The sequence below is a fragment of the Stegastes partitus genome, unplaced genomic scaffold (assembly GCF_000690725.1).
Source record: "Stegastes partitus isolate 25-593 unplaced genomic scaffold, Stegastes_partitus-1.0.2 Scaffold196, whole genome shotgun sequence".
In the NCBI taxonomy this organism is placed as follows: Eukaryota; Metazoa; Chordata; class Actinopteri; family Pomacentridae; genus Stegastes; species Stegastes partitus.
Genome location: NW_007577927.1, coordinates 433792 through 445373, shown reverse-complemented (window position 1 = coordinate 445373; position 11582 = coordinate 433792). Strand labels below are relative to the sequence as shown.

The window sequence follows — 11582 nt, the reverse complement described above, 5'->3', positions numbered from 1 at the left end:
TTATGACAGGTCACTTCACTTTCTGGTGTTTGTTATTATTATTATTATATGTTGATTTATTTCTAACTTCTGGCAGCATCACTCACCTGCATGACAGAGAAACGTGTTATTGAGACAGTAACTGAGAATAAAACACACCTATGATTATTTTTGAGTCTTTGCTTCTTAATGTGCGCTGTAAAAATGTTCAGTGTTTTTTAATATAAAAGTACAAAGTCTGCAAACGATGACGCTAAAGCACATAAAACATGAAACCTCACGGAGACACGGTCAAGATATAAGAATCATCTTTATTTACTGACTACATCCGGCAGGTTTCTTTTATTGTGTTATACAAAAACAATAAGACACTTTGAACAGTTGCTTCAGCTGCAGGTAATAATATACTAGAATATAATATAATCTATATTTAATAAGAGTTATCTGCTTTACATGAAACCCAAACACAAAGTGGTTCTTCCTGTTGTTCTTCATGGAAACAGTCTGAGCGAACGCACGAGGAGTGTTTTCTGTTTCATTTCTGTTTTTCTTTACAAACTGTGGTGGACATCACGGCTACGTGGAGTTAACTCGTTCATATTCTACTGTCAGTGAACAGAAACAAACTTTTCACGTGTTCACCTTCAAATTTTGGGCAAAATAAAATAATTTTTTTGCTTTAAATGTAAAACAACCGACGATGAATCTCACTTTCAGTATCTGCTCTTTTCTACCACATTTACACAGAAAGTTGCTAAAATGCTTTAAAAAACAAAACAAAACACAGAGAACAAGTCAGAAGTACAAAACAAAAGCTGCAGACTGAAGACGTGACGATGGATTCGTATCCATGGAGACCTGAGCTGACAGCGAGCAAACATCGGCTTTGAGAATAGGGTTCCTGCTCAAACTTTAAAAAGAAATAAACATATTGTAAATAAACAGTCATTAGAAAATGACGTTTAGACTTAAACACGACTGATTGTATTATTGAGGAACATGGTGGTGGTAAACTTTGGCTTCAACAGTTAGCTTCCTGTGCTAAAGAACAACATTCATTATTGTTTTAAAGCCAACTTTAAGGCTAAAAAATGGAAAATATGCTTCATTATATGAACATTCATACATACTGTAAATCTACAGTCATTAGAAATTAGCTTTAAATTAAAGACTGCTGAACAAACAAACAGTTCCCATTGGTGGTAAACTTGGAGGCCTGTAGCTTCAGCAGTTAGCCTCCTGTGCTACAGAACATTATTTTTAGCTGGTAAATCTTTTAAAGGGCAACTTTAAGGCTTCCTTTGGTCTTTTAAGGCACCTTTTTTTACTTGCACCTGATGCTCAGATTCAAGAACGTCGACTTTGGAAAGATGCAGCGAATGTTTGAGGACAGAAACTGAAGCTGTGCGTCGCTATGAACTGCAGGGTTTTTACCTAATAACTGTTATTTAATGATTTAAAACAGCTCCAGTCCCAACAGGACCGATGCTTAACCTGGGAGGAGGTGTTAGTACAGACACACAGCTGATTATACTGGATTATACGGAGCGCTGTAGACAACCAACAGGAACTTCCTGGTTTGTCATCACTGATCAGGTTCAACATCCACCTTCACAAACGTCACTTTGGTATAAAACAGAGCTCATAAGGCATAATGGTGGAATGAGTGCTTTGTGGGAGCAGGACCGAGGCTTCAGGTACGATTGTGTGGTTGGAGGTTGCTCTACACGGCGGCTCACAGCAGAGTGCAGGCGGACGGATACTTGGGGGTGAACACTTTGTTCTCCGTCCCGTAGACAAAGAAGCTGTAGTCCTTCCCGCTGTAGGAGTAGTAGGCGTGAGTCAGAGGCACCAGCTCGATGGTCTGACGCTGTGGATGGAAACAAAACTCAACGTTCAGCTACCTTTAAACCGACACAACCAAGACGGGTCTGGAACATCTGAGAGGGTTCTGCAGACGAGTGTTCGATGCTGGACTCTTAGATAAACAGGAGGGTCATTCCATATGAAGTCAACCAGAGGGTCCCCGGTCAGCCTCTCAGATTCCTCTGAAAAACATCACAGGTGCTCCTCTACCAAAGTTATGGAGAAATCCCAAATATCAGCATTTTCAAACTTTACCACGTGTTCTTATAGATCTGAAGATGCTCTGATTTCATATGGAATGACCCAGGACTACAGTAAGGCTTCTGTCACCAAGGTACACCTGGGAAGAGACAACTGAAGAAACTGAACTGGAACTTTCTGTATCACAATCGAGGGACGCTAACATTTAGTTTGCAAAGAATAAAATCCCATCTATGTTTTTCATCAGCTGATTACTGTACATGCTACTTTTTTAAGTGAATAACTCTGTGTTTGTACCTGCTGCAGGATGCGGCTGGTGGAGGTGAAGCGAAGAAGGTGGTCGTTTATCATTTTTGTAGAAACATCGCAGATCTCCTGATCGGGGAAACCCTGGATGGGATAGACCTGGTAGAGGAGGAAAACCAGTAATGAACCNTTTTTTTTTAAAACAATTTAAAAAATAATAATTAAAATTAAAAAGCAGACCCATATTCCTGCTATTATCCATTAACTTAACTTATCAAATAAAAAACACAGCCTGGTTTTTGGTTTTTCTGTTTCAAACCAACAATGAAAAAACGGGTTCACTTCACGTTTTTTTCTGAGACAACTGACCCATTTTTCTTCCATTAACTTAGAAAATCAGCCTTTCTTCTTGTTAGGTGTCGTTCCGTTATCATTTAAACCAACGATCAAACAATGGGCCCGTTTCTCATCACAAACCGGATTCTAGAGCCGGTAAACAGCCATAATGTGTGTTTGTAATGATGCTGAGACACACAAAGACGTCCCACTACGTACTCTAACCACCACCACAGAACCTGCTGCTACAGTCAATCCATCAGTTGTTCCATCAGCTCCTTCTTCCTCTGCAGCCACGACCACCAGAACACATTCCTGACATATTTTCAGCTATTCTCTGTGATTGTTGCTGCTGCTGAGTGCAACACTGAACAGGACATGTGTTAATCTACAGGAGGACTTTCTGGTGAAGCAGAATGATAAATGAAAACATTACATAATAAATATGAGCAACAGAAGTTTTCTGATGACGTAACCTGCTGAGGAATGTTTCTGTCAGTGTCTCAGGAAGGGAGGATTCATTCCTCAGCAGAGGAAGCTGGTCGGAGCAGAGAGTCGCCCACGAATCAGCGAATATCAATAAAACACGTACGACCAGCTGAGTACAACTAGAACTACTGACTAACCAGCTAACCAGCGTAGCAGAGCCTCCAGGACAACATGACGGTCTGTTAGTGTGAGGGTTAGCAGAGTCTGTAACAGTCTCTGATCAGCTGAGATACAACTATAGAGTCCAGTCAGTCCACAACAACAACAACAACAAAGCAAAGTTACACTAAAACAAATGTCAAATTACACAAATACAAATTCTAACTAATCAGTAACCCAAACATGTGACATAAACATGACGTCATGACGCCGCCACCGCCGCGCTTCACGTCATGACGCCGCCACCGCCGCGCTTCACGTCATGACGTCACCACCGCCGCGCTTCACGTCATGACGCCGCCACCACCATGCTTCACGTCATGACGCCGCCACCACCGCGCTTCGCGTCATGACGCCGCCACCGCCATGCTTCACGTCATGACGCCGCCACCGCCGCGCTTCGCGTCATGATGCCGCCACCGCCGCGCTTCACGTCATGATGCTGCCACCGCCGTGCTTCACGTCATGATGCTGCCACCGCCGCGCTTCACGTCATGATGCTGCCACCGCCATGCTTCACGTCATGACGCCGCCACCACCGCGCTTCGCGTCATGATGCCGCCACCGCCGCGCTTCACGTCATGATGCCGCCACCACCATGCTTCGCGTCATGATGCTGCCACCGCCGCGCTTCACATCACATTAAAACCCTGCAGAAATTATATAAAATAACCAAACTAATTTAAGTTTGAGGCCACAGAATCTCTGGTTATGTACATTAACCTGATGAATTTGTAGTGACACGACAATAATATACAAGAAAACCCAACAAATCCGAGGATTTCCTGGCTCTTTGTAGAAATGGGACAAGGTCCAGAGGGTGTGAACACTTTTTAATGTTGCTGTATTCTCATGACATTAAGCTGTTTTATGTGTTTTATTGCTCCTCCAGCCTGGACATGAGCTCGTTCAGTTTTCTACGGGATCAGCACGACACCAAACTGGTACTCGTGAAAAAAACAGCTTCGTCTGACATTTAAGGTAAATCCAGAGTGTCAGCAGCTCAGAGTTTGTTTGAACAGTTCTTTCTCTGCTGTGGTTCATTGCAGGTTGGAACAAACCAGAGGAACCAGCCCCATATTGGACAATCTTCAGGCTCCTCACGCCTTCGGCTGAGTGATTCAGTGTCAGTAAAGTAAACACAGCACGCCTCCAGAAGGATTAAAGCGTCAGCAGATCCTTGTGTTGGTCCTCTGATAACCAGCCATGAGTGAGTCTGAGAGGTTCAGCAGTCACACATTAACACACCTGATCATCAAGCAGGCGTCCCATCAGAGTCTTTTCCTGTTTTTCCAGTTTTTCAGTGACCTTTCCTCTTTGTGAACACTTTGCGGTCATAACTTGGGTTCTTCTACCTGAGGCTGGTCGCTCACCGACGGGACGAGAAGTGTGTTGGTTTGATAACAGACGCCTGGATTGTGACTTAATATCACGTCACTGGGCAGCAAACGAAGACACGACACCGAGAAGACGAGGATAATATCTACAACATGATCCAATGTCAAAGTCTCTCACATTTTCTTGCTTCCAGACCCGACTGTTCACCTTCTGCCTGATGAATCAAGCTACTGACAGGAACCAGAGTTGGTCTGAGCTGTCTGGAGGATCTACACAACATTCATCAGGTGGATTTGCTCGTTAATAATCTTAGGATAAGTCCTTCGATGCCTCCTCTTGATGAGCAGCTGCAACACAATAACAAGGTGAAGGCATCAAAACCATCTGAAGCTGCCGTCCGGCTCCAGATACGACCAGGAGAGAAGGGCGTAGCTCCCACTCCTAAAATCACAGGATGAAGGAGACGGTAGCCTGAAGGCGGCTGCTGCTGTAGGACCACACGGCGGTCCATGTTCAGATGGATGATGAGGTCATGCTGCTGAGGAGCATCACCTTCTTCCATGCAGACACTTAACCGAGTGCATCCAAGTTGAAGGAAACTCAAAATACCGCAGGAACGATGTTGAAGAAGAACCTGTTCAGATTAGTCCAAACACATTCAGGGCAAGTCTGAATTTGCTTGAACCTGATTTTGCTAAAAAGAAATCATCAAAAAAANATGGGATGACAAGAAGCTGTCTTTACCAGCATGTTCTCATCGATGAAGAAAGGATCTCCTGAAACCTTCTCAAAGTTCTTGTCTGGGAATTCCGGCTGACGGTCAGGAATGAAATTATCGATGTTGTTCTTCCTGCAGACAACCACAAAAACGCAAAACAGAAAAACGAGGACCTGCATCAGAAGTGGAGATTTTCAACAAACTGAAACGAACGCCTGGAGCCTGAACTCACCACGTGACCGTCAGCAGGATGAAGTGCAGCAGGTTCTGGCTGCCGTGACAAACAGAGCAGGTCTTGTGGCCGCGACCGTGACAAGACAAACACCTGGAGGAGGGAGGACAGGTGGAAACAAGAACAAGATGAAGGAGGAAGTGAAGCCAGAATCAGACGGTGTTTTCTGTGGATCAGCTTCGATAAACTAACACCGGAGTCATCTGGTGGTTGGCTGTCTGCCTGAGACACCAGGCTTCAGCTGAGGTTTGTGGTGAGACGTTGGTTGGATATTTAATGGGAAGCTCGTCTACAAAGTCGTGTCTTTCTGACAGCTGTCTGGATATCCTGTTTAGTTTCTACCTTCTATAAATGTGCCTTATCGATGTGTTCTCGGTACGTTTAATCTTTTGTTTGCTGTAGTTAGTCTGCTCGGCCTCGCAGTGGACCAAAAGGCTGTACTAACATTTATACAGCTTCCTGTGTTGTGCTCGGATTTATTCATGCCCTGTGGTTCCAGGTTCAACACATAAATCAACAGCGATCTGTCGAACTGGACTCCCACCTCTTGCGTCCTCGGCCGTGACACGAGGTGCAGCGTTTGTTCCTGGACCGGCCGTGACCGTGGCAGAAGGTGCAGCGCTTCTGCAAAACAAGACCAAGGTTTGAGTCGACCAGGAAACGGCGACGGCGTCACGACGACCCGGGTTACGATCGCCTCGATCTCCAGGAAGTGAGCAGCACGATGCATTCAGGGACTGGCTTTCTGATCATTATCAGCAAGACGCAGCTCAACTCAACACTTTGTGTGGACGGTGTAATGAAAGCTCTGCGTCGCCTCACCTGTCCTCGACCGAAGCAGGAGTTGCAGCGAGTGTTTCCGCAGCCGTTGCACTTGTGACACAACTGAAACAGAGATTCTGTTATCAGCCCGAGTGTTGGTTCTGTCACACAGAAACGGATCAAAGCAGAATGAAATAAAAAGAAACAGATCCTAAAGCGTTCGTCCATCTCAGACCATCGGCTGGATCATCTCTGACTTTAATCTGTGACAGAGATTTACTGAAATTTTCCATTGGGGTGAAAAATGATGAAGAAGTTGGTATTTAAGCTCAAAATGTCTGTTTCAGAACCAGAAGACGACCCTGAGCCTGAGCCTGACCCACCGAGCTGAGCCTGACCCAGTGAACTGAGCCTGACCCACCGAGCTGAGCCTGACCCACCGAGCTGAGCCTGATCCACCGAGCTAAGCCGATGTGTAAATCTGATGATCTGAGATGAAACGAACACGTGACGGACAGACAGCAGGAGGAGGATGACAGATGAAGAAGCACCTTGACGAAGGACGAGTGCGGCACTCGGACCTTCTCCACCTGGTCGGCGTATCTCTGGGGCAGCGTCACCTGGATGGCCCACGGAGGAGGACTGGCGCCGTACTGAGGCCCGTCCACCGGCTGACCTGGAAAAACCACAAACGATGAACTGTGAACGGGGTCAGAGCCGCTGAGTTTAACTGTGACGCAACACTTTCGGATCAATAGTTCAATTTACAACCAGAACCCTGCAGGACCCGCGGCGCTCCCATGAGCCTCAGCTGTTGGCGGCCCAGTTTGGCGACTCCCAGCATGTCAAATTTAACTGAAAGCAGCTCTTATTCTCAATCACAACCTTTCATGTCATTGTGCAAGAAGCACAACGAGCGTTTCTCAGCCGCTGAACGGTCTGAGAGCAGTTTGTGACGTGACCCGAGCACATGAGAGGCGTCTTCGTCCATCACGTCCAGCAGCCTGAAGAGGAACTGACGGCTTTGTTTCTGCACAATCATCTCATCAGAACAGAACGTGAAGTTTTACCGTTGTAGGGCTCAAACTGCCAGGCGCTGGTTCTGGTCTCGGTGTAGGTCTCCAGTCGGTACTGAAGGAGGTCAGAGAACAGAACATCTCCATCATTTCTGAGCCTCAGACCTTCATTGGTGCAGCAGATAGAAACTTGACATTTAGGAGGAAGAACACACCTTAAGAGTTTCTGAACCGTTCTGAACCAGCTTCCACTAACTGTGGACCGTTTCTGACAGTTCTGGACCCGTTTTAGATGTTGGAGTCATTCTAGACAGATTTCATTTCATTTTTTTTACTTTGTTTTTGTCATTTTGTAAATATTTTGCTTTGGATGAATATGATGTATTTTTGAGATTTTTTTCATCATCTCAGAGACATTTTAGTTTTTAGTTTTATTTGAGTTAATTCTGGACATATATTTGTCATGTTGTACTGTTTTTGGAGTCATTTTGGAGATATTTTAGGGCATTTGGACATTTTTTTTGTAATTTTTGACACATCCTGTTGCTGCCACCGCCGTGCTTCATGCTTTTCAAGCTCCATTTTGGTCTCCTCAGACCAAAGAACCTTCTTCCAGGTGGCTTCAGAGTCTCCAGTCCATTTTTAATATGAGTTTTTCTAACATCTTTCTCGCCGGGCCTCTTGTTGTGACGATACTTTCAACAAGATGCACTGATTTTGTCAAATTACAGAATGTTATAAATAAGGAAGGTTTCCTGTAATAACTGGTACCTCACAGTAAAGTAAAAATGAGCTTGTAAGAACAAGAAAACATCTCCATTCTGATGGCAAACGTTTCCGATAACAGCCTGAAAACTAAATAAAGTTCAGTTTCGTTGTGGTCTTCTGGTCTTTGTATTGAACTGGGTCTGACCTTCCTGGAAGCCTCCTTCTGGGTTGTACCTAAACACCAGCTGTTTGGAGGAAGTTATGAGGAAACACTTCAGGAGAGTTGGTCAACATGTGAAACCTGTTCTGGAAAGTTTGACCAAATGTCACAAAGACGGTTTAAATGGCTGACAGCTGACAGGTTACCTGAGCTACGTATCTGTGGTGCCGATTATTTCCCATTCATGTGTCTGTTGTGTCTCTATGGGTCGGACTCATCTCGCACAAACTAGCGTATATACTAGCGTATAACCTGCACGTCCTGTGAGTCATGTTTAGTTTATACACCCGTCCACGGGCTCGTGTCGGCTTGGAGCTCCTACCCGGTACACTGTGATGGCTTTGAGCTCCTTGAAGGTCAGGTTCCTGGCAGGTTTGGAGCTGTACCTCCACTTAGACTCCACAAACTTGATGAGGGCGTCTCTGGCCACGTCCTCCGACACCGTGGGAACCCTGGAGGAGCACATCATGGTAACCTTTCTCTCAGTAAGAGCCCATGCTAATGAAGGCAGAGCCCAGGTGGCGACTGGTACCTGACGTTGGGAACCAGCGTGTTGCGGTTGAGTTCAGGCTGGGGGTTGTAGGCAGGTGGAGGAGGATACAACGGGTTGTCACCCTCTGGACCAAACACAGGAATGGAGAAGATGAAGGGAGGGAATATTACAGAAGAAAGTGAGAGCAGAGGAAGACGACCCACCTCCTCCCTGGTGGCCCTGGTATCCATGGATGTCGTCCAGCCAGCCAGGAGGGGGCGCTGAAGGTCCCTCCTCTGGGATGTTTGGATCAAATGTACCTGAAAACAGAGCAGATCAGGTTTTTCTTCTTGTTCATGGAGGACATCTCCAAGTCAGAACATCAGATGTTTAGGCTTGTTGGACAGAACCTGAACGTGAAGTCTGAAGTTCGACAGCGTTGTAACTGAACTACATGTTCTACTCGTGTCTTCTTCTGTGGTGGTTTAAAGTATCCGAGTACTACAGAACAATCTGGTTTTAATCAAATGCCAAACATTAGAAAGCACTTCCTCTCCTTTTTTTTTTTTAACTCTTATCCATTAAAGTGAAACCAAACACAGGCTGGTGGTGGGTCTGCTGGAATCTCATTTTTCTTTTTTTAAATTTTAAGCCAACAAGACAAACTACAGAACAGCAATTTTTAAATTTATTTTATTATATTTTATTTTACTTTATTTTATTAATTGCCCATTAACAGTGAAAACCACTTGGAAGCATCCTGTTCTTTAGTTTGGTATAACATCCTTTTCTGCTTTGAACCAACACTGACAAACTGGACAACAGCTGTTTCTATGAACATTAAACGGAAAACCTGGTTTCTGGTTTGATGTCATTTCATTTTTAATTTTTCGGTTTTAAACCAGCGATCAAACAATGGGCCCGTTCTTTATTTGTGACCATCTGCATGAAATCGGTCGCCTCACGCCTTGGGTCATTATACGTAAACAAAGGCGGCGTGTTGCGACCACATGACGCGAATCACGGGACAGGATTGGCTGGCAGTGACACGTTGATGACACAACTCATTTCCGCGGCTTCTTTGTGGCGTTAGCACTCGTGCACGCTGACGGTATTTGACAGCGATAAGGAACTCTGTAATATGATACGTTACCTACATGTAGGAAACAACGAAACGCACCGATCTAAGTAATAAACGAATATTTCATCATGTGTTCACGTAGCTCAGGCTCTATGTGGGATGGAGCTCCATCCAGATGCTCACATTCGTCCAGTTTAAACAAACTTGGATCCTTTTTTTTTTTTAAAACAATTTAAAAAATAATAATTAAAATTAAAAAGCAGACCCATATTCCTGCTATTATCCATTAACTTAACTTATCAAATAAAAAACACAGCCTGGTTTTTGGTTTTTCTGTTTCAAACCAACAATGAAAAAACGGGTTCACTTCACGTTTTTTTCTGAGACAACTGACCCATTTTTCTTCCATTAACTTAGAAAATCAGCCTTTCTTCTTGTTAGGTGTCGTTCCGTTATCATTTAAACCAACGATCAAACAATGGGCCCGTTTCTCATCACAAACCGGATTCTAGAGCCGGTAAACAGCCATAATGTGTGTTTATAATGATGCTGAGACACACAAAGACGTCCCACTACGTACTCTAACCACCACCACAGAACCTGCTGCTACAGTCAATCCATCAGTTGTTCCATCAGCTGCTTCTTCCTCTGCAGCCACGACCACCAGAACACATTCCTGACATATTTTCAGCTATTCTCTGTGATTGTTGCTGCTGCTGAGTGCAACACTGAACAGGACATGTGTTAATCTACAGGAGGACTTTCTGGTGAAGCAGAATGATAAATGAAAACATTGCATAATAAATATGAGCAACAGAAGTTTTCTGATGACGTAACCTGCTGAGGAATGTTTCTGTCAGTGTCTCAGGAAGGGAGGATTCATTCCTCAGCAGAGGAAGCTGGTCGGAGCAGAGAGTCGCCCACGAATCAGCGAATATCAATAAAACACGTACGACCAGCTGAGTACAACTAGAACTACTGACTAACCAGCTAACCAGCGTAGCAGAGCCTCCAGGACAACATGACGGTCTGTTAGTGTGAGGGTTAGCAGAGTCTGTAACAGCCTCTGATCAGCTGAGATGCAACTATAGAGTCCAGTCAGTCCACAACAACAACAACAACAACGAGCAAAGTTACACTAAAACAAATGTCAAATTACACAAATACAAATTCTAACTAATCAGTAACCCAAACATGTGACATAAACATGACGTCATGACGCCGCCACCGCCGCGCTTCACGTCATGACGCCGCCACCGCCGCGCTTCACGTCATGACGTCACCACCGCCGCGCTTCACGTCATGACGCCGCCACCACCATGCTTCACGTCATGACGCCGCCACCACCGCGCTTCGCGTCATGACGCCGCCACCGCCATGCTTCACGTCATGACGCCGCCACCGCCGCGCTTCGCGTCATGATGCCGCCACCGCCGCGCTTCACGTCATGATGCTGCCACCGCCGTGCTTCACGTCATGATGCTGCCACCGCCGCGCTTCACGTCATGATGCTGCCACCGCCATGCTTCACGTCATGACGCCGCCACCACCGCGCTTCGCGTCATGATGCCGCCACCGCCGCGCTTCACGTCATGATGCCGCCACCACCATGCTTCGCGTCATGATGCTGCCACCGCCGCGCTTCACATCACATTAAAACCCTGCAGAAATTATATAAAATAACCAAACTAATTTAAGTTTGAGGCCACAGAATCTCTGGTTATGTACATTAACCTGATGAATTTGTAGTGACACGACA

The 11582-nt window shown here is 45.3% G+C and overlaps 1 protein-coding gene across 1 annotated transcript in view; it reads right to left on the bottom strand.

The window, feature by feature from the left end:
* Positions 1-270: 270 nt before the first annotated feature.
* ssuh2.1 (ssu-2 homolog, tandem duplicate 1) overlaps positions 271-11582 on the bottom strand; it is a 17664-nt gene continuing 6352 nt past the window's right edge. Inside the window, exons 2-12 of the mRNA XM_008280482.1 lie at positions 8967-9062; positions 8803-8887; positions 8593-8722; positions 7397-7457; positions 6878-7002; positions 6387-6449; positions 6109-6188; positions 5565-5657; positions 5359-5464; positions 2344-2451; positions 271-1849 (exon numbers count right to left, since the gene is read on the bottom strand). Coding sequence (XP_008278704.1) covers positions 1715-1849; positions 2344-2451; positions 5359-5464; positions 5565-5657; positions 6109-6188; positions 6387-6449; positions 6878-7002; positions 7397-7457; positions 8593-8722; positions 8803-8887; positions 8967-9062 — 1082 coding nt within the window. The 3' untranslated portion in view covers positions 271-1714. The remainder of the gene's footprint in view (positions 1850-2343; positions 2452-5358; positions 5465-5564; positions 5658-6108; positions 6189-6386; positions 6450-6877; positions 7003-7396; positions 7458-8592; positions 8723-8802; positions 8888-8966; positions 9063-11582) is intronic.